Consider the following 22,740-nt stretch of genomic DNA (forward strand, 5'->3'; position numbering starts at 1 on the left):
TTATATTGGAAGTAGTGGGGGCGCTGAGGTACACAGTTCGCCTAAGGTACCAATTACCCTTGGACCAACCCTGTGTGTCACTACTAACTACCAGTATTCAATCCAGATACTGATGTGTTTATGAATTTGGTGACCCTAAGATTCATTATTTGATCATCTAGAAGATGGCATGGCACCGACTGTGCTCACATCAATGTACCTTCCTTTATAATCCACAATCAAAAGTATCAATTGTGGAAAAGCACCAGCGATTGACTGTTACTCTCAAAAGGGGCATCAGCAAATTTGTTGTTGTGATGTATTTGAGACATCACTTCCTGACTGTGAGCAACCAAATGATGTGTAGGTACTAGGTCTTGGGCACATCAACATAGGAAGGCATTTGAGAATGCCTCATGAAATCTTACTCTTGAAAGAAATTCAAATAGACTTGGATATAAATGTTTTGAAGTAGATTTTTTTTCTTTTTTAATAGAAGGATTATACACAAAACAAGGAGTGGGTTAGTGGATAAATAAGAAAGCACTGAATATCTGATCCAATATCCTTGATATCAGTAGAACAGATTTCCTTGACCTCACTGAGGTCTGGATAAGGGGAAGTTGTCTATTAAGTAACTTGCATGGGAAGCAAACAGCATGCTAGTGGAATTGCCTTTGATACTTACTTAACAGGATTTCAGAAAAACTGCAAAAAGGACTTGATTAAGACTAGACAGGTGCTTGTAGATAGGGCTGTATTCTATTGTACTGTGGCTATAAACTATGGTCTCTGTTCTCTGTCTTGTTGTATGATGCTTCTATTAGATCCACACTTTCTAAATAAGAAAATAACCATATTAAGCTGCATTAAGTAATTTAATTAAATTTCAACATAATAGATAATTATTTGATACTAGCCTAGTACTTTACCAACCCACCCCAAAACCAACCAGCTGCTCTTCCACAGATTTCAATTACAGAGCAATCATTGGAGGATGTTGAGCATTTCCCCAACTTGGGTAGCCAGCTTTCCCAAAAAGTAAATATAGACAACAATATTCAAGAATAAAATCTGCCAGTGCTGCCTTTTGGAAATTTCCAAAATTGTGTCTTTAAGGACCATGACATCAGGTCCCAAACTTTGAATCTACCAGGATGTTGTTATCCCTGCTCAGCTGTATGGGTTTGAAACTTGAATGAGCTATCAGAAATACCCAAAAGTTTCAAAACTCACTAGTCGTGTGAAATAATGACGTTACTTAGAGGTAGTGCAGGGCTGTCCAACTTCTAAGTGGTTGAGAACCAAATGCCCCATGGGATGCACCAGCGGGGGGCTGTATGTGTCATGCTCACAGACCACACCTGGGCAAACCATGGGCCCCCATGCTGCACAGATGCTCCTCTTCCCCCTGCGTCACTGCTCTGGGGCAGGGAGAGGCAGTGAAAGCTGGGTGGTGGGGGGGGGGCATGGAGCAGCAGAGACTCTGGCTGTTCTTACAGCTAGAGTGATGAAGGGAGCGGTGGTCACACAGGGGATGCCACTTAACCCTTCACAGACTACCATTTGGAAAGCCCTGAGGTTGTGCATGTTTGGAGTGTAGCAGGGTATGAACAAATGTGCAGTAGTGATGAGAATTTTCTTACGTTGTTTTAGATTTGCATGTATATTAAACCCTGAAACCCCAGGAATTGGCACAGGGACCCAGCAAAGGAAGTTCCCACTTTTATGTAGGGGATGTCAGGGATTGGGGTCACAAGCCAACAGGCTAAGGAGAGGGGGACAGATACAGGTAAATAAACATTAATATTAACATTAAGGTACATACACTTAGGATCTGGGTAACAGGAAATAAACAGTGACGCTGTGGTGAAATCTCCCAAGAACACCAGCAGCATGATACATATACATTTGGGAACCTTAAACCCTCCCACAACTCTAGAGGGCTCCAAACCCATCTCTGGTCCCATAAAATGTTTAATTGTCATCTGCCTAGGCTCCATGCCTAAGCCTTGCTGCTGCAGCTTGCAGTCCTAGCTCCACCACTTCTTTTGATTCTTTGGCCACATGTCTCTGCTGTGACACCTGTGCTCCAGTGCTGCTCTTTCTGCTTCTTCCTGCCTTCTGCTGCCTTCTGGGAGTTGTACTGCACATTGCAATTCATTCCTCCAGTCCCTTGGAGGCTAATGGGAGTTGCAGTTCACACTACAGTTTCTTCCTCCAGTCCCCTGGGCAGTGTAATTCACATGACAGCATTATAGTACATGACATTCAACATCATAGTACATTATATGTGGTCATACTAATTGCATATTTAAGAAACAGCAATGAATAAATTGATTTCACACATTGAAGCCATAAGAACTATTCAAAACAAAAAGATATTATGACATTACAAATAAAATACAAGGCTAAGAACTGAAATGTGCACCCAGGTTTTGGAATTTAAAGTTCACATTAGAGTGAGTAGTGCATTCTGTGCTGATCTGTGTATCTACAGGAGCGGGCTTCCAGCAGAATGGGATCCCCCTGACAGGTAACCAGATTTCCCAACAGGAGAGACAAGCTACTAATGGCATGTGCCCACCTGCAGTGTGGGTATATTTCGGAGGACATTACCCTGGGTGAGGTACAAAAAGAATAGGCCTCTGTTCAGGAATGGGGACCCAGGAAAACAAGGCACTGCCAAATGCATGTAGGAATGGAAAGGAACCAGATGTGTGGGCAATGTTGAGGAAGTGCAGTCCTGCACTTCCAGGTCATCTTATTACTAATTTAGAGCAGTTCCCTTGGCTTAAGTTTACTTTTGTAACACCCGGGGATTGCCCTGCACAATACATAGAATTCTTCAGTAGCACAAAAAGGTTTAATTCCTTCCAGTGCCTTTAAAATCTCTTTCTGTTTTGAAGTGTCTGCGTCATAATTTGGGAACTTCTTCTTCACACCAATTCATGTTGCCCAAAAATTGAGGGCGCCAATGAAACCCTGTTCCAGAAGAAGGACTCATTTGCTTAGTCTTCCCTGCTTATGATGGATTAAATCCTTTAGCACGCCTTATACTGTCTCTCATTTCTGTAATATTTGTTTGCTGTTTTGGGATTGCTGCAAAACCATTCATGCTGGCTAAAATGGAGGGTGTTGATAAAATCAGTCTGCATGAACACTTAGTTTCTGTTTTCTATTCTCTATCCTTCACTGTTTGTCTCTCCCGATGCAGTTGGCTTGGAGTAATCTGACTCTGATGCAGTCAGCAATTCAGTCCTCAAGGCTTTATCTACCTCTGGATCACCCTGGGCAATGAGATAGAAAGTATCTGTGTCACTGTCCTCCTGTTTGTTGTCTTGGTCATCTTTGGGGTCTTCAAGGAAAGAAGCAGGCCAGTGAGGGTATCCTTCCCAAATACATGGTTCAGCTCCTGGAAGTAGCACCCTGTGATGTCTCCCAGGGCACCTATTATAGTCTTTTACACTGTAGCAGACTGGCAGCACTGGACTAGGTCCCAGTCATGCCCCCCACCTCTTTTATTTGGTTAGATAACTGCTGAGATGTTTGTGAGCACCTGTGATTAGAATTCAGATGAGCCTGTGTGGGTGCCTTTTCTCTTCGGAGGACAATGAAACCCTGGGCCACAGCCTGAGGCCAAGCTTGAGGCACTGATGCCCATAACTGGCCATCAGCAGTGTGACTATTGGAATGAGAAATTCCCACAAGCTGGAACAGAAGAGGACAAACCATAGCTGCATGCTTACATTTCCAACAGTGGGTTGACATCAGGTCAGCACAACCCAAGAGCAGAGGAGGGCACACTGGTCAAACTCCAGGGTGATCCAGAAAACTACTAAAGCAATATCAAATGCTTGTAGGTATACATGGCAGCTGCAAGACATTAGCTACCAGTTAATGTGAACAACCCGAAGTTTTCAGGAAAGATCCAAATTTCAGGGTCATGTCCCAGTATTGCCAAATGCCCATAGGATGGTAATTTTGTCCTTGATTTGCCTTCCTTCACCAGACATTCCTGTGGCAGCACACATCATCCTGTTGTCATCCTGTGTTGCTCCATGTGGGATAGTTAGCTGTGCTGATTGCTAACTAACTCTATCGGAAGCAGTATGCAGCCCTTTACTACATTGGCTAATTATCCCATTAGTACTGTACTAAGATGACTACACTAACCTGAGCAAGTAGTTCTGGTAGATCAATGGTTCTCATCCTTCTTAGAGTCAAGGCACCACTTGGAAAATGCCAGCTCTTAATGTTCACTCTTTTTTTACTACAAAAAACTACCAGTAATATTGCAATTCCTCTGTTGCAAAGAATTCAAGTTGGGTAAATAAAATATATCAGATTCACCCAAGGAACCTTGTCTGCTTAAAGATAATTTTGCACTTCAGGCCAAATACCAGCTGAAATCCATGCCTCCCCATCTCCCCTTGGATAGGACACACCATTCACTTATTTGTATCCGGGGCTTTTTCCATGCTTCTTAACTTGAAGCACCTTTCAGCTTACTATTGCTAGTTGTACTGAAAGACTCATACTATCCAGTTGCAGGAACAAGGGCATCACCTGTCCTGTACCTTATGATATTACAGAGATGTGACTTGTTTTGGTGGAATGGAGGATTAACCTGCAGTGTAGGTTGATACATGATCTTCTCCCTGCATTTTCAGCCTATTGTGTCTTTAGAACAGTAATTCTCAACCCAGCTGCCACAGCACCCGGGGTGCCTTGAGATCCTTTCAAGCCTGCTCTGGTATACCATACAATGTTAGCACTGTTAGGCATGCAAACATAATTCACAACACTAAACTAGAGACATCAAGTAGGAGTCAATAGTGTCAAAAACATTTTGATGTGGTCTTTTTTTGCAACAGAAGAATTGCTCTTTCAAAAAATGAGAGAAAACTAAGAGTCAGCATTTTCTGAGGGGAGCCTTGAATCTAATAAAGGGCACACTGTGAGTAACAAGGGTTGTCTTGAGTATAAAAAGATTGAGAACCACTGCTTTAGAACAAAAAAGTCCCCACACAGTAGTTCTTCTTAGGTTGACCGAAGAAAAGCAAACAGGAAAAAAAATTAAAAATGTATTTCTGACTTTAACAAGGGATTAGCTGGTCTTGTTGTACTGTGATTCATATTCCATTGGTTTGACATTTCATGGAGGGTGTGCATTTTGTGGTACAAGTCAGAAAAAGGTGACCTTGACCTTTTTTTCCTATTTAAATAAAATCATAATAATAAGTAACCTACTGCTCGCGGAAGCTAAAATGAGAATTCTGTGAAGCACCACCTTCTATTCATTCACTCAACAGCTACAACATGGGCAGGGTTGGATGATGATGACTGCACTTGCTCTGTAGGGTCTCACTGAGGTCATGACCCTTTTGTGCTAGGTGCTGCACATGCACACAGTTGTCAATGGTACCATCCAAAAAGATTTACAGGCTGAATCAGGTTGTCTAACTGGCAGCCCACAGGTCACACCTGACTTGTAAGGGGCTAACATGCAGTCCATGGGCTCCTTCCGGGCTGCCACTCCTCCCAAAGCTCTTGTTGTTGCAGGGGCTGGGGTCTCTGGGCAGGGCAGCATGGCAGGAGGGGACCTGGTAAGCCTGCTGCCCATGTGGCAGGGGAATGCGGGTGGGGCTTGCCCTACCCAGGTAGCAGGAATTGGGTTGGGGGAGATAGCAGGATGGGGGGAGGGCAAACAGTGAGGGCAGGGGGACCTTGTACTGCCCACACAGCAAGGAGCTTGTCTGGTGTGTGACCTGTGCTCTGTGTAGCCTGGGGCCTGTGCCAGTTGTGGAATGCAGCCCCCAACTGCTCAGAAGTTAGACAGCCCCCCAGTCTAACTAGGCAAGAGAGGCAAAAGGTGTAGGAGAGGAAGCAGAGATGGGGAATGAACATCCTCTACCCAGTGTCACTGGGAGAATTTATTACTGTACCCACAGCTTCTGAGCTTGTGGACAGACATAATGAGTGCAGTTCTTGGTGTGTTTCAAAGGATGTGTACATCTGTCTGTCTCATCCTTTGAAAGGCTTCAAATATGATATCTTTCCACATGCCGAGGCCAAAGCTAGGATTGTATCTACTAGCCTGGCCACCTGTTTCCTCTCATTTCCCATCATGTTCTCAAAGGACCAGTTCTCAATGAGAGGGGAGGCCAGGTCCAGTGGCACTTTCTAGTCTTTATTTTTTTAAGCCTTCCCAGAGGCACTGGGTGTTGGCTACAGCTAAGGCTGAGGACTTCAACTGCGGTGTGTTGATTCTCCGGTTAGGAGCAAAGCCAGAGTTTCTTGGCTAGAGGGTCTTGCTCCTCCACACAAGGTCAGACCAATCACCATATCTGAGGTCAGGAAGGAATTGGTATGGACTCTGGGGGCTTTTGCCTTTCTCTCTAGCAGGGGGTGTGCCTTTCTATCCAGGACCTTTTGAGCACATATTGAATCAACATTTTAGAGAAGCAGGACACAGGCTGCTGTGGTTCCCCAGCTTAACCTGTGGCAGGTTAGGGTGTTAGGTTTATGTTGTGTCAGGATTGAGTGTAGTCTTATGTAGAGTTTAGATTATGGTTGTATGGGATGGTTTGGATAGGGATGATCCTGCTTCAGGCAGGGGGTTGGACTAGATGACTTCTGGAGGTCCCTTCCAGCCCAGCTTCTCTGTAACTCTGTGGCTGTATGGGCGCATCTACACATTGCACTAAGTTGCTATAGTGACATGCTACAGTGACGTAGTGACCACGTGTCTACACATCACTGGCAGCTACTTTGCTATAGCGGTGCACTCTCCCATTTTAACATACCACCACAGTGAAGTAGCAGCTAAAAATAACCGTGCGCTGCATGTACAGCACAGTACAGGTGGCTACTGTGATGTACATTAGTACTTCCAAAAGTACTGCACAGTAACAACATCATCATTGGGTGTCGTGTAGATGTGCCCTAAGACTATTTGCTGGCACTGCCAGAAAACAGGTACCTGTGGTGGCTGTTTCTACAAAGTAGATCCTTCACCCACTGGGGAGAGGACTTCAATCAACTCTGACTTTTACAAGGATTGTAATGAATATCAGATAAGAATAATTCCCACTGTTAATGTGATCTGGATTTGAACTGGTGATTTACAGATGAAAAGTTTGCTATTAAAAATCTAGCTAGGGAGGTACTTGTTTGTCCCCATTACTATAGTATCTGAGCACTACTTAAGGATTTACAAAATAACCGTTTTCCACAGTCCCCTGAATTTCCATTAAATTAAATGAGCTGCTAGATTAAAAAAACAGAAGTGTGACAAAATGTCTACTGTAGATGACAATTTCAGCTGATTTCTGAGAAAAATTATAGTTCTAACTTCTTTGTTATCCACAGCAGGCATCTCTTTCAAGGCCAAACACTGCCCGTTACCGATACTGAAGGAACACTTATTTACAATTGCTCCCCTCAAATTCACTCAGACTGTGAGCTCAGTACCAGAGAGGTAGGACCTGATCCTTTGCGATTCTGTTAGTGTAGACCAGTGATTATCAATCAAGCTGCCAAGGTACCCAGGGGCGTCTTGAGATCTTTTCAAAGGTGCTGTGGGATGCCACATAATGTTAGCACTCTTAAATTTGCAAATATGATCCGTAAGATAAACCCAGAAGTTTCAAATAGAAATCCATCGCTGCGGTCTTTCTGAGTTCTTTGCAACAGAAAAAAATGCTCCATTATTTTTCTGTAGTCAAAAAAAGAGTGAAAAGTTAGAGCTGACAGTTTCTGAGGAGTGCTGTGAGTCTATCTAGGGGTTCCTCAAATCTAAAAAGGTTGAGAATCACTGGTAGGCTCAGCAGACACAAGTGTAAAGCAACCATGGCAAAGCTCAATGACCAGTGCAGGAGCTAGCAGCAAGGAAGGCTACATAAGACCCTTGTGTCCATGAACCCAGCATGCTGCTGAAGTAGGAAGCTGTTGAAATGGGTAGAATTATATAATGGACATGCATTGCACGGGAGCATGGCACTTTCCTTACTTTGGGTGTACTTTGACATGTACCCTAGTTGCCTGTGTGGTGCCAGAGAAGAATTCATAAACCCATGAAACCCGGAAAGCTTTTGCCTCCATGAAGCACTTAGGTCAGAATGTTCCTATTTAGAACTGGGGATCTGAAACCACACAGGAGCAGGCTTTACAATCTGAGGGTTATAAAGCATTAGAAATTGCCCAATATTTAATTTAAAATGCTTATAATTTTTCTCCTGCCATTCTGGACATGTTGGGGCAATAAATCAGCTTTATTAGTATTTGAACAGTGGTAGGCAGAGAAATAAGGGAAGATTTCATTGGGATTAGGCCTTTTGTCACACATTCAGTGACAAATCAGCAGGGATATTGTCTTTTATGATTGAAAGCCAATTGAAAGGATCCCCATTCTTATCATTCTTTTCTAAATCCGTTTGTGGCTATCTGCATATCTATATATGTAAGTGCACATTGCCCTCATTCACAATCGTGGGCATTTCTTGCAACTGTTGAACAGCAACTTTGGTAAGATCATTAATGTTTGGAGGACAGGAGATATTAATGAGATGTTTAAATTATGGCTTTTAGGTTAAAATGTCCAGAATCTCTTTCTTCTCCAGTACCCTCAGTAAACGGGGATCTTTCAAATGGATTTCAAAGCTGCCTATAACTCACTGGTGAACGGTATTGATTCATTCAACTTCACTGAAGATTGTCAGCCCTGTGAGCTGCTGATCACTGGAGATAAAGCTTTCCCAGTTGTGGTGAGTGACAATGGGAAAGTGCTGATTGCAGCGTCCCAGTATGGAAAGGGGCGGCTGGTCGTCATCTCTCATGAGGGATACCTAGGGAATTCCAGGTTTTCTCAGTTCCTTCAAAATGCTGTGAATTGGCTCAGATCCTCCCCAGAAGTGCTGATTGGTGTCCATAACAGTTTGGATTCCCTCTCTGAACTGCTGCTCCAGGCTGGCACCAAAGTACAGCCTGGAGTGGAGCTCAGTGACTCCATCGGGGTGTACTGTACAGATGCCTATGACTACACCCAGGCACAGGCTCTGGTACCGTTTGTGAAGAGAGGTGGGGGCCTGCTCATCGGAGGCCAGGCCTGGCACTGGGCTTCTCAACATGGTGTGGACAAGGTGCTCTTCCAATTCCCTGGGAACCGGGTGACCAGTGTGGCTGGCGTGTACTTCACAGGCAATATGGGAGAACGTGGGACTTTCTCAGTGTTCCAAGAAATGCCGAAGACTTCTCTGATCACCCAGTAAGTATCTTTAATCATTTTACCCACATTTATTCTTTTGGGACCAACTACAGCGCAAAATCAAGGAAGGGAAAGTGCAGATGGAGAAGGGAGCAAGAAAACTACACTCTTTGCTTGCCATGCAGTGCAGTCCTTCTCTGGAAGGTAACTTTGTACTAACACTCTCTATCACACCCTCATGATTCCAGAGCCAGCCTGCTCAGTTTACAGGGGGAAAGACAAGTCTCACAAAATCAGCCCGAGACTTGAGAGCTGAGCTGGGCTTTTTTCTTCTCACACATGGAGGCCAATAGGAAAGATCCCATGGCCAAATTCTGCCCTCAATGACACCCAAATGGTCTTCACAGGGGCAGGAGGCACAAAATGAACAAAGGCAGAAGTTCACCTTTCCCTTGGAGCACTTGGTAACTAGCAACTTGGATCTTGCACAAAGGGAAATTGATTTTATTTCTGCTTTCTTAGAGTGTTTGGTTTGGTAGGGCTGCAAGAGGTATTACCATTAAAGAAATCTGGCTCTGTATATACTTAAGGTGCAGATCTGCAGAGTAAAAAGTGGTATTTTTGTAGCTACTTTTGAGAGTAAAGCTTTACTTGGAGTAAATGATAGCTGATGGAAGATGCTTGACTGAAAGAACAGGTAGCAATATTATAGCTGCAGAAACTGTGAGAGTTAATTAAAGTATGCCCCAAGCCTAGCAGTCTTTAGGGTTAGCAGCTTCAAGCACTCAAAGGAGTGTTGTGGCTAGCATCACATCCACCTGCCTTTGACTCTCCAGCTTGAATGGCAACATACCCATCTACATACAGCTCAGTTCACTGGCATCAGTCTTCAGCACAAGTCCAGTGCAAGCCTTGAACTTGTGCCTTTGAAGATACAAACACCTCAGAAACCCCTGCAACTCTAATCCTGATGAGGGTTAATAGCCCTTGTAACTTAAATATAGCCAAGAACAGATCTATGTAAGTGTGGCTGCACACCACTTCAGCTGTGTGGTCTGAGCATATTGACTTATCAGTGTGGCTTCTGCCAGAGCTGTTGCATTAGCACAGGTCTGGAAGCCAGGTGTGAATGCCACCACTGCTTTCTCCACCTTTTTCCTTGCCACTGAATTCAGTGGCAGGCAAGGAGTTTGGTGGGGAGTGGGGGCAAGGAATGGTGGTGTTCACCTCCTGGGTCCTGGTGCTGCACCAATACAGGCTCTGGCAAAAGCCATGCCGATAAACAAGTAAGTATCCTGAAATGATGAGATCTAGAAGTTAGTTATACTGCTGCAGAAAGTACAGTATTTTCTTGGATACAAGCATACAGTATGCCTGAGAATAAGACATGTACCTTGTTTTAGAAGGCAAAATAAAGAAAAAAAAATCTTTCGTTATAATAAGTGACTGGTGTAGCAGCTAGAGAGCTGAGCCTGCTCATTGTTCTGCTTCCTGTGAACTGGGGGTAGATTTTACTTTCACATTTGCCCCAGAAATGGTGGAAACTGCTCTTACCATATTTCTTACATATCATGCACATTCCAATTTCCAGCGGCTGTCTTTTGGGAAAAGGTGTGAGTTGTTGATGAGAAAATATGGTAGTATGTGGCTAAGTACTACTTTGATCCTTTATGTAATGTTCTCGGTGTTAATTGTTTCTCTTCATTTTCAAGACATGGATTAAATGTTAAAAAAGACTTGGAGGCTCTTCTGAATGGAGTGGTTGAGTTTGACATCAGAAGCAGCAGTGTCCCCTCGCCTCTCCTGGTGCATGGGTCTTTAGCATTTCCTATTGGATTTGACAGTGATTCCCACCAGTCATTACTTGCAGCTGCTTTTTATGGCTGGGGTCGCGTTGTGGTAATCCCTCATGAAAGTTATATGAAGCTCCCAGAAATGAGGACTTTTATCCTGAATGCCATTTATTGGCTAGATGCAGGAAAGGGGGGCCTAGTTGGCATTGGAGATGACCTTCAGGAGCTTTTTGCTGCACTAAATCGGAAGACAATCCCATGCAAGCTAACAGACCTTACAGACAACTTGAGCGTGTACTGCTGCACAGCCTACAGTGCTAGAGAGGCGGAGAAGATCCATGAGTTTGTCGCAGAAGGTGGTGGCCTGCTGATTGGCGGACAGGCCTGGGTCTGGGCTAGCAGGAATTCTCATGAAGATACTATGGTTGGGTATCCTGGCAACAAAATCCTGCACAAGTTTGGGCTTGGGATCCTGGGGAAATATGTCATGACATCAGAATACTCAGCTGTCCAACCTGAAAACATTTCCTCCTATTACCACTTCCGCCAGGCACTCTTCTGGTTTCAGCAACACCTTCAGAAAAAACAGGCTCTAATACCACCATATTCTTTATGGCTGAAGAAACTACTGGAAGATTCGACAGCATTTCTGAGGATCTCAGCTCAGGATAATCCATCTGTCTCCTCCATTCACAAGTTGCTGGCCGAGCTAATCACTGCTACGAGCCTTCCTGATGTCAGCAAAGAAAACCCCATCAAAAGCAACTCCGTGGAAGCAGTTTTAATAAGCTTAGCTACAGTGGTCTACAATGACCACCCTGAATTCCAGTCGCTAGTGCATGTTCCAAGTCAAAATCTTCCAGCAATGCCTGTGTCCCCTCCTGTAACTATTCAGCTTAATGGAAGCAATGAAGGTAGGAGGCATTTTCTGTTTTAATTCTGGGTTTTTGTTCTTTACTTTTTTATAATTCAGCACATTGCTGCTGCAGATCCTACTGCAACGGTGGCCAACCCATGGCATGTGTGACACAAATGGCTCAGGCAGCAGGTGTTTTTGGCCTATAAACCCCAAATGCCAAGTTATACCTGGTGCTGGTAATGCAGGTTGGGGCAGCAGTTGGAAAGGAGTCAGAGATTAGAATGGTACTTAGGGACTGGCCAGCAGGTCAGTGCTGGCTCAAGGTTTTGGCCCTGCAGACGCCATGAAGGCAGGTTTTGCCAAGTGTAATGTTGGCACATTCAGGTAGCAATGGGATCTGATGACACTGCATAGTGGTGGTGGCTGCTTATTAGAGTGGTGTTATCTCATACTTTTAACTGAATTTGTGGCATGCTTGCCAAGAAAATTGACCACCACTGTCATACTGGATGGAGCTGTGTACTTTGCTTGGCTTAATGGATACCTTCCTGAGAAAATTTAAGTCTTTTGATGGTGTCTCAACTTGGGCACCCAAAATCACGTATCCATTCTGAAAGGCCCGTATTTTTTTCTGACACATGGATCACTGACAGATTTGCTGCTCAAGTTCTAATCAAAGTGTTGCAACTACAGCAACACACTGGAGGCAAAAGGGCTGCACAGATGTTGCTGAGGGCAGCATTTGAAGGTCCATGATATTACTTTTCACTCTTCCATAACCTAAAAGCAACTGGAGGGATTTTGATCAAAGACTCTAAGAAAAAAGAAAAACATGTCTTCAGCCACAGTCCAAGCTAGAGTGTCTCAGCCCTAAGGGTGAAAATGTCAGAAAAACAAGCACATATGAAATTAGGGAATTAGAATAGAAACTGCTGCTCAGCCTTAACTATAACCGTCATGTGACTTAGCATCATATGCTTTGAAACTGGTTCATCTGCTGTGACTTCTTACAGGTCCAGAAGCATGGAGAAGCACTGGCTTTTATATCTCACCAGGAGAAACAGCCACTTTGGTATTTCCTGCTTTTGCCATCACAGCCAACCTGAAGGTAACCATTGCCGGCTCCTCATTACAGCCAGAAGAGTATTTCTCATTTCCTCAAAGTTTGCTTTGCTTTTTCTTGGGCTAGACACATGAACAATTCTTCCTGCCTTGGCGCTATAAAAATCCTCATTTCCTCAGATTACTCTCATTCCTCTTTCCTTCACAGTTATACCCTTACTGGGCGTGTCTATACATTCATTAATGCACTGTAGTTATTGCATATTAAGTTTAAATCGATGTGCAGTAACTGGCACTACTGCGCAGTAGTGCTGATGCATGCCTCTTAAGTGTTGCCAATGTGCAGTAGACTAATACTATTGCACATTAGCGTATTAGCACAGCTCTTGCCATGACATGTTAACGTGTAGTAGAATTAGTCTAGTGTGCATTTAGTATTTCGTGGACGCACCCATGGTGTTCAGGCTTGCCACATCATCTATGATTTAAGCCTCTGCTCTAGTTGATCTGACTTTTTGTCTGTGACTGTTTCCTCCCCTTGAAGCTTCTTTTTTCAAAGCAACCCCAGTGCCTCTATGCACAGAAAATATTTTAACAGCTGGATGCCACTTCCAGGTAGACATTTTATCTTTCCCCTTCCAATTTTTCATTTGAAACATCTTTTCCCATTTTCTGCCTCCCCTTATTCTCTTTTTCCTTCTTGAGTTATTTGACTTTGCCATAAGGTCACAGGAAGTACCACTCTGGAATAACTTTGGATTTCATATAATCTAAAGCCCTACCTCTGACATTGGTCTGTAGTCAATTCTTGAGGGAAATGTGCGAGTCCCACAATGCATCTAGCCATACACATAATGCTATAATGCGGTAGGATTATTTCTCCTTTTAAGAAGACAGCAACAGAAGGACTGGAGTGTTATCTGATCCTTGAATTGGGTGCCAACCTAGCTCTTGTCTTCACCAGAGATTTCCGTGCTCTTAGCCAGCAATGGGTAGACTCTGCAGTTATTGCAGTGGTGCAATTTCATCCCAATTTCAAGCCCAAGGTAAGACTGGTTGATATAAACAGCGGCTTTGCCCATCTGCAGCAGTGCGGCTGTTAGTGAGTGGGCATGGCTGGCTAAAACTGGTGTAAGTTGCTAGGGTCCTAGTCACACTGGAAATAGTTTAAATGGGAAAGTCCCCCCTCCCATAGCAGTGCCATGGAAGGAGAAGTCTGCTAACTTAATTAGGATAGTCTGCTTAGGCACTTGGCTTAATTTTGTCCTTGAATTCCTGTCACCCTCCTCTGAGGCAGTCCAAAGGGTTGATGCCCATCTGAGGTTTTATACAATGTATAGTCTGTCCTTCTGGAGTTGAAGTGTGTTATCTATAACAGCTGGGGGTATATATATTCAGAGCAACTGTTCAAAATGTGTTAGCTCTCTGCTGCCATCAGCTGACTCCTAGTTCCTCCTCTAGGTGCAAATTGGCTGTCACTCTGATGACCTCAGCAACACCAATGAGCTAAAGCGTCCTCCGGTGGTGATAAAGATATTTAAAGTTGAGACAGAAAGAATGAAGGTCTCAACTCTGTGGGGTGGCCTCATATATGTCTTAGTGCCAAGGAAGTGCACACTTGGTCAGATATCTGTCACAATAGAAGGTGCTGTGCAGGCTCCTTTCTTCAAGCTCGGTAAGTGGCTGCTGCCCCTATCTTGAGACAAAGAGAGTAAAGGAATAGTTCCTTGTTCATGGACTTGACTGTGTTTTCCTGACATCTTACACTGACTGCTTATATGAGATACATCTTAGTACCCATGGTACAGTCATTTATTCTAAGGACTTTCTCATGAACTTACTGCAGAAGGTGTTGTGTTCCTGGCTTTGAGTCCAGCTAGTTAGTCTAACTGCTGTCTCCTCAACAAATTCCAAACCACTTCATTTGAATGTACTAAAAATGTTTCTGGGTTGAACAATCTTTTGCTCAAACTCTGACAACATCCATAGAGTCATTGGTCATGAACAGTCACCAAGACAGGTCACTATATGCTTCCCCCAAGTCTAGCAGTTAGTGTGATCAACACCCACCCTCTGAACCTCCCTGCCCAAAAAAACAAACTCCTGTATCTACATGAGCTTCAAATTTACTGAGCTTTACTGGTAAGGTTAGGGTGGTGGCATTTTCTATATTTCAATGCAAAGCAGTTTATTAAGTCAGTTATTACTTGTCTGTAATGTTGAACTAGGGGAAACCAGCACTTCTGACTGGCAGGAAACCATCCGCCTTTACCCTGCTCCCTGGGCTGAGCTGGCTGTGGACAATGTCATCCTGACAGTGCCTGCTGACAGTGTGCGCCAGATACAAAACCCGGAAACTCTGCTCTCCATTTGGGACCTGAGCATGAAAGCTGTGGCTGAGCTGGCAGCCATACCAGCCACGTTTCCAAGGCCGGAGAGGATTGTGGCAGATGTCCAAATATCTGCTGGCAAGTAAAATTATATTCATAACATGTTACCTTTCTCTGGGCTTACTAGGTTCCATGGTGTATTAATATTATAATCAGATCCTGCAAATGGTTGTTCTCCTGAACAGTCTCATGGCCTTGGGGAGATGGGTCACATGAGTAAGACCTGTTTCTGTGAATAAGATTTTCCTCTATAGGGCTTACATCACCCGCAGGTGACTGTGGGACAAAATGCAGGTGACTGTGGGATAAAATACAGCAGCTTTTGTGAGAGAGGCTGACTGGCTCATGTAGGATGACAAGTAACTTGGATGTGGAGTGTAAGGGTGGGAATAATGGAGCCAAGGCTAGTTGCTGTGAATATTGCTGTTGGGATGAGGAATTCAGCTGAGGGACAGGTGGCCCAATGGATAATGTGACCTTGGCGTTACACAGGCAGGAAGGAAGGCTATGCGTTTTGTGTCAGCAGAGTACTACTTTTTGTAGCTTAGAAAACAATTACAGATATAAGACAATTCATTGTCTAAGTCCTCTTTAGAAAGTAGGACCCAACAGGTGTCTTGAGGGGGATAGTCTCTCAGTATTTATGTGCTTCCTTCCCTTTAGGTTGGATGCATGCTGGCTACCCAGTCATGGTGCATTTGGAGTCAGTGACAGGCATGACAGATGTGCAGTCCATGAAAACCAAGGGCTTTTGGGGACTCATACATGAGCTAGGCCACAACCAGCAGCGGGAGGGATGGGAGTTTCCCCCTCACACAACTGAAGCCACCTGCAATCTCTGGTCTGTCTATGTGTATGAGACTGTGCTGGGGATCCCAAGAGATAAGGCCCATGAGGCATTAAAACCAGAGAACAGAGAAAAGAGGATTCAAAATTACATTCACAACGGAGCACAGCTGCAGGGCTGGAATTTATTCACTGCTCTGGAGACCTACCTGCAGGTAACACGCACCTGAATTAACTGCATAACTAGCATGCACAGGGGACTGAGAGTGGGTCATTTGAAGATATATCTTTCTCTTCTCATTCCATCATCTCTTACTACACAACTGTTTTATCTCTTCTTCTGATGAATACTAACCTCCAAGCAATAGCCCCTCTGTCTACGATATCACCGCATTGCTTAGTCTGTGTGCCTGGAGAGCAGAATTCAGCAGGAGGTTGCAGGCAGACAGTTTTGCTTGTAGGACAGTACTGTGGGGTTCTGTTTTAGATAAGATGTCAAACCACAGCCCTGACCACTATGGACCACTAATGGACTACTTGGGCTTGTGTGTGGGTGTGGGTATTAAAAAAGAAAAGATCTCAACTTGACTTCCACATTTTGCTAGTGAAGTGATCCATGCAGCTGTACCCATGATTGATTTGTGGGTACATAATATAGCATTTACAAACAAAACCACCTGATTTACATCTATGTTCAGACGTACAATAATGAACTATTATGCACAAAACCAGAAAGTTTTAAAATCACAATCTAGATCAGGTGCATCAGACATCTGGCTTGTGGGCTGGATCTGGCCCCCAGAGGTGGGTCATTTGGATTCAGGGCTTTCTGTGGACTAGGCCACGCACATTCATGGGCTCAGTTCAGCCTATGGGGCTTACTGCCATGGCTGCTGGAGCCCCTGCAGTGATGGCATTAATCCCCGCTCTTTTGGTGTGACTATGGAGCCCAAGGAATTATCACCACTTGCCTGTTTCCTCCACTTCACTGCTCTTTAAGTACTTCTGAAACTGGGGTTTTTAGTTGCCCCTGGCAACTCAGATCAGTGGCAAAGGAAAAGGAGGTGTGAATGGCAGTGGCATTAACTCCCTGGGTTCTGGAGCAGTCAGTATTAATGCCACTGCCACCACCCATAGTCCTGTGATCTGGCCCATGAGAAGTCCAGCAGCTTAGATCTAGATGTACCATGGCTGTTTTTGTAAGAGTATGTCACTTGTCATTGTCTCTGCCAAATTCCAGTTCTCGTAGCTGCATTCAGCTTATTTCCCCTCCAGTTAAAATAGTAAACCATATTCTATATCTTTTCCTGCCCTAAAGCACAGCTGCAGTGTTCAACTGCACTTTAGTGATGGCAAAAAAGATTTCTCTATGTGTGCATGTATGGGTGGTATGTGAACACCAGAGGATGTATGTGCACATATGGATGGCAAGTGATCTTTTAGCACATTGGATGAAAAAAGCTCAATAAAATATCATAGTCTTTATTTGTATTTTCATATGATTGTTAAAAGTAAATAGAATACATATAGAGGTTATTTAGCACAGGGTTTGCTAAGTAGTTTGGTAGTGTTAAGAGATTATTCTAATTTTTATGACTGTCCCTAAAATTTGTTAGCCATGCTTGCAAAAAGAAAAGAGGTCCTGAGTGAAGATGTGTCACACAGCAGTGGAACAGTTGTACAGTTTAAGCATGTTCTAAAATGCCAAGGAAGGGGATTGCATTTTAAAGGATGTTTTTATTTTCCTGATCCTCAGCTTCAAGAGGCCTTTGGATGGGAGACCTTCATGGAAATCTTTTCTAAGTATCAAGAAATGCCTTATATCCCAAGAGACAAGGTCTCGAAGATGAATCTGTGGGCAGAAATATTCTCTCAGCAGGTGAAGAAGAATTTGGCTCCTTTCTTTAAGGCGTGGGGCTGGCCTATCAAGGAAAATCTTTCCCAGCAACTGGCCGATTCGTTCCCAGTATGGTCAGAGAATCCAATGGAACAATACGTCTCTCAGTGAGTGACTGGTTAGGAAGGACAGGGCAAAACTATGAAATCGATAAAAACTGTCATTCCACTTTATGATTGATCCAATATTCTGCAGCTGTTTTATCTGTCAATCGAAATAATGTAAGGCTAAATCAATGTGAATGATATATAGACCCTCTGTTCAGCGTTTTTTCTTGCTTACTCTATGCACATTAGACCTGGATCAGTTCCTTTTTTACTGGCACTCTCTTTAGCCACAGTGGGAAAGAAATTTCTGTCTTTATGATTTAAAAAACAACTTAATATGACAGCTTCTCTTCTTCTGTTGTCTTGTTTCTAAAGAACTCTCAGCTTGGTAGTTATTTGGTGATTGCAGATATATAAAACTTAATGAAAATTAGCAGAAATATAGGAAATAGCAATTGCAAGAAAAATATAGTGTAGGAAATAAAAATAGGAATCAATATACAGTAGTATTAGGGGTGAAAATATGGCTATAGTAGTACAAAGAATTAAGACTCATAATCCAAAGATGAAACTGAGATTTCTCTTGGTAAGGAGGATAAACAAAACATTTTTGATTTACTTCATATTCTGAATTGGGGTTCTCTTTTGTTCCACTTTTAGTAATGATAGTTTGTGCAATGGAAATCTGTGACTTTAGCATCTGTCAGGGGCTTGGCAGTATCCTGGCAGTCAAATTACACCTTGAAACAATGGGCCAGATCTGAACAGCTCTGTTGAGTTCAACAGAGCTGTAACAGGTGGCTCCATGTTTGCTTCATATATGCATGTGGTTGAATGTGTGTGAATTTCCAAATCTGAGTTAGGACATTGCAATCTCTGAGTTTCACAGGCTGAGTTACTCATTGTGTAGCTGTAGAGAAGCCACTTACATCCACATTTACAGAAGAGGGCAGTGATTTCTGGGTGCCTAGCTTCAGGCTAGTATCTCAAATTTGTTCCAATGATCCACCTAACGGGCCAGTTTTCAGAATGTGGTACCTCAGTTTCCTGCATGGTAAAACACGGACAAGAGCAATAGCCCATCTTTGTGAAGCATTTTGAGATCCTTGGAGCAAAAGTGCCTGTCTTCCTGATGCACAGAATTGCTGATATTGTTATTCCAAACTGAGAATGCTGGTCTGCATGGTAGGGAAAAGCGGAGATGGAAAATGATTGGATTTCCTCTCTCTGCAGTCATTTCTCATTGCTCCCCACCACCGCCCCAATGAAATGTGGCTGGGGGGATTCTTCATACATTGATTCTTCTCCCCCATCAAATTCTTTCTTAAGATTATGCACACCCAGCTAAGAACCCAGTCTACAGAGCAATGTGTGCAGCCATATCAGGCATTAATGCAAAACCTGCGATGAATTTACATTTACGATTGATAGCATATTTCATCCAGTATCACTTTGAATCATTTTGTGGTTATGCTAATCTTCGGGGGAAAAAAATCATTTCTATGTCTGGAACCACATGTTCAAACAGTGCTGTTTTCCTAGAGCCTTAGGGGGCAATCTAGCCTTTCCTCAGCTTTTATTTCCTTTTGAAGACTATAGGACTTTTGACCAACGAGAGGCTGAGGACAACAAGGTACAGCCCCATGAGTTAGAGTTGGGGCAAAGCCCTCTGTTTAGATCATTTAGCCTAGTCCATCTTTCTGTCAATTCAGGATTAATCCCAAAAGCCTGTCCTTGAGTGTTTTCCCCAAACTGGTTTTAAAAGTCTCAAGGAAGAGAATTTCCTCTACTGCTTTGAGAAGGTAATAGCTTTTTCAGAAGGACATTGTGACAGGGCAGGACCTAGGGGTGCCGTGAACTCCCCCCTAGCACCCCCTACCGTGCCAAGTTGGTGTCAACGCACCCTCACCATCTCTTCTGCCACGTCTTTGGTGTTATTAGTGTTTAAGGGAGGCTGCCTTTTTATCTTCTTTGGCACGGTGCCCTGAGATGTCCCAGTCTGTGCCCTGCCTTTGGTGACTCGGTGCACTACAGCCTTAGGGGCTACGCGTGGCTCCTACCACCCCTGTACCACACCCCAAGCCTCGCAGGTGTACTGGCCGTGTTAGACCAATCCCTTGCCGTGCCCTCACGGGCACGCCCTTATTCAACTCGCTATTGCCCGTGCCCTCACGGACGCTCTCTGGGCTTGTTTGCATCTGCCCTGGGGCCTCCTCCGTGCTCACGCTCACCCTGGGGCCTCCTCCATGCTTGCGGCCCACACTGGGACCTTCTCCTTGCTTGTGGCACGCACTGGGGCCCTGCCTTGTGATCCTGCCCACACTGGGGCCGGGGTCAATACACCCCTAAACGCTGCACCCTCTCTGGCGCGGGGGTCTCCACGCTACCATGGAGCCCCCACAAGGCCTACTCTGTGTCTAATAGCCTCTCCTGGTCCTCTGGTGTAACCACAAACAACCAACGTAATAACACAAATCAATCAGCTGTAACTCAAACCTAAGCCTCCTGGCTAAAGCATTCTCTAAACCAAACGTTCTGTAAACCATGCACCATGTTGCACCTGTAACTAGCGAGTTGTGCCTCCAGGCCTTTCCCTTTTCCCCTTTCAGGCCCAAGCTCTTTTTCTTAATCTAACAGTGCTCCTTAGGTCCAGCTGCTGGTTGGGAGAGGGAGATAGAGAGGGGGAGCACCCACAGCCTCCTGTCTGTTTTTATGGTGGTCAGCCCTGCCCCTTCTGGTCAGCTGTTCCACCAGGTGCTGGCCTTTAGCTCCTCCTGGTTGCCCCTAGCAACCAGCACCTGAGCCCATACTGCTGCTTTTCAATAGCAGGCACCTTAGTGCCCTGCTACCGACATGCATCTGAAGTTGGTACCTGCAGCTATGGTGTGCATAAGAGAAGTACCTGTCTTCATAGTATATTGTGGTGATGCTAATAAAGAAATCCATGATTTATGCAAATGAATATCTGTACATTGTGTGATAATGTCCTGTCTGGCAGAGTTTCCTTCATTGTCAGAAATAAATGTCCATTATGGTATAAGAAAGGAGCACTGGGGTATGATACAGTGGGAAGGGGATCAGATGTCTTATGGTGCATTGCCTGGTCAGGAGAAGGTTTCTTTTCAGTTAAATGCTTTCTCTGTCTTATGCATACCACCCCTACTCCACAGAAATCTGAACTTTCTTACCAAGAGCTCCTCTGATACATAGGGCAACCAGTCACTACTCTTTTATATCAAGTGTCCTTTAAGCAAATTTTGAGTTGAGGACCAGATTGTGCCTTTATGCAAAGCCCTTACAATGGCATGAATGTATAGTAGCACCACTGCAGGAGGAGCATCTCTGAAGCCCACTTCCCTCCCTGCTTCCCTTTGCTCTGGGGAAACCGTATTTTGCAGTTGGTCCCCATCAGCAGCCACTTTGAACACTCCTTGCACCAATGTTGAATTCAGGTCTCCCATATTTTGTATGACTGCTCTTACCTCTAGGCTATTATGTAAGAAGGGGCTCACTGCCTACAAACAAGCAATGATGCTTTCAAAGACTGAGCGTTACTTAGTTAGTTTAAATAAAGGGTTTAGGCATCTACCTTCATGAATGGGGTCTGGGCTGTGGATGTGAGGGTCAGAGTTTTTAACACATCAGGTGTGTGTTAAAAGCTGCTCAGCATGCTGGCTGTTGAGGATCCATATAGAGATGCCAGGCACCTCATGCTGGTTCTGGATTCTGCCCCAGAAAGCAGGCACCTGAATGCCCAGCACTCTAGCATCCTCACCTTTGGGTGCCTCTGATGAAGAGGCTGATGTGGCTGACTTCTACACTGCAGTTCTTGTTGGGAACAATGTGGAGGGGCTCTGTATGACCTGTAAATAGTTCCTGTACAAAGTTTCATAAGCAGAACACCTATATGCCCTTCTCATCCTAGAGGGAGGTGGCAGCCTGGGCCTGACATCAGGTTACAAAGACTGTCTCCTAATTGATATCCCCGTGACTTTGCTTCATGGTACTGTGTGAGTGTTATCCCCAGGTGAACAGAGTACTAGTGTTTCGAAACTGTTTTATTGCAAGCGTGGCTGACTGAGCCTGCAGAGAAAAGGTGAGTCTCAAAGAGCTAGAGGCTTGAGAGGAAAAGTCCCTTGGGGAGGGGTGGCAGATTAGAGGGAAAACGGGAGGACAGAGCTGGAGAAAGGGTAATCCCAGGGAGGATAGAGAGAGAAAGTCTTAGTGAGGACAGAGATAAAATCCCAGGGAGGACAAGGTAGAATCCATGGAAGGACAAAGGGAATGAGAATGGCTGAATAAAAACTGCTTATTTTGAAGCAGTCTGTTGAGCGGTTGGAGATGTTGGCGTTCTGACCCCTCTCCTCTCTGAAGAAGAAAACCCCACTCTTCCCACGAGCTGACGGAAAAGAAGGAGCTCATGGAGGTGGGCGTGCTATGGGTTACGGGGGATGCCAGGGACCTAGAAGAGCCAGGGTCTGAAAGCCAGAAGCTTGCCCCTTGAGAGGCCACACCAGTGTGACTTCAGGGGAGCCCCTCAGGAGAGGGAGATGTATAAGGTTGCTTCTCGGGGAGCCCTGGGGTAGAGCTTACCTTTCTCCCCTGAAAGGGGCTTTGATCCTGTGTGGCAGTACCTAAGCTCTTTATTGCATCTTCTCTTTGTTGTTGATACTACCAATCCTGTGGTTAGGAAGAGCAGTTGTGCTTTTTGGGAAATCA

At 44.5% G+C, this 22,740-nt stretch overlaps 1 protein-coding gene across 1 annotated transcript; it reads left to right on the forward strand.

The window, feature by feature from the left end:
- Window positions 1–8,630: 8,630 nt before the first annotated feature.
- Window positions 8,631–22,525, forward strand: LOC149866584 (TRPM8 channel-associated factor homolog). The gene is made up of 8 exons (XM_090041619.1): window positions 8,631–9,247; window positions 10,900–11,894; window positions 12,853–12,947; window positions 14,363–14,576; window positions 15,130–15,369; window positions 15,955–16,292; window positions 17,834–18,081; window positions 22,396–22,525. The coding sequence occupies exons 1-8, from the start codon at window positions 8,631–8,633 to the stop codon at window positions 22,523–22,525; spliced, it is 2,877 nt and encodes a 958-aa protein (XP_089897745.1).
- Window positions 22,526–22,740: the final 215 nt, after the last annotated feature.

Source organism: Crocodylus siamensis, chromosome 4, assembly GCF_052110815.1.
Source record: "Crocodylus siamensis isolate JL-2025a chromosome 4, ASM5211081v1, whole genome shotgun sequence".
NCBI classification, from domain to species: Eukaryota; Metazoa; Chordata; order Crocodylia; family Crocodylidae; genus Crocodylus; species Crocodylus siamensis.

Excerpts from the sequence above, each read along its gene's own strand:
- LOC149866584 (XM_090041619.1), top strand. The coding sequence starts at position 8,631 with ATGGATTTCAAAGCTGCCTATAACTCACTGGTGAACGGTATTGATTCA. Across the intron at positions 9,248-10,899 it reads AAGACTTCTCTGATCACCCA|ACATGGATTAAATGTTAAAA; the intron begins GTAAGTATCTTT and ends TTCATTTTCAAG. Across the intron at positions 16,293-17,833 it reads CTCTGGAGACCTACCTGCAG|CTTCAAGAGGCCTTTGGATG; the intron begins GTAACACGCACC and ends CCTGATCCTCAG.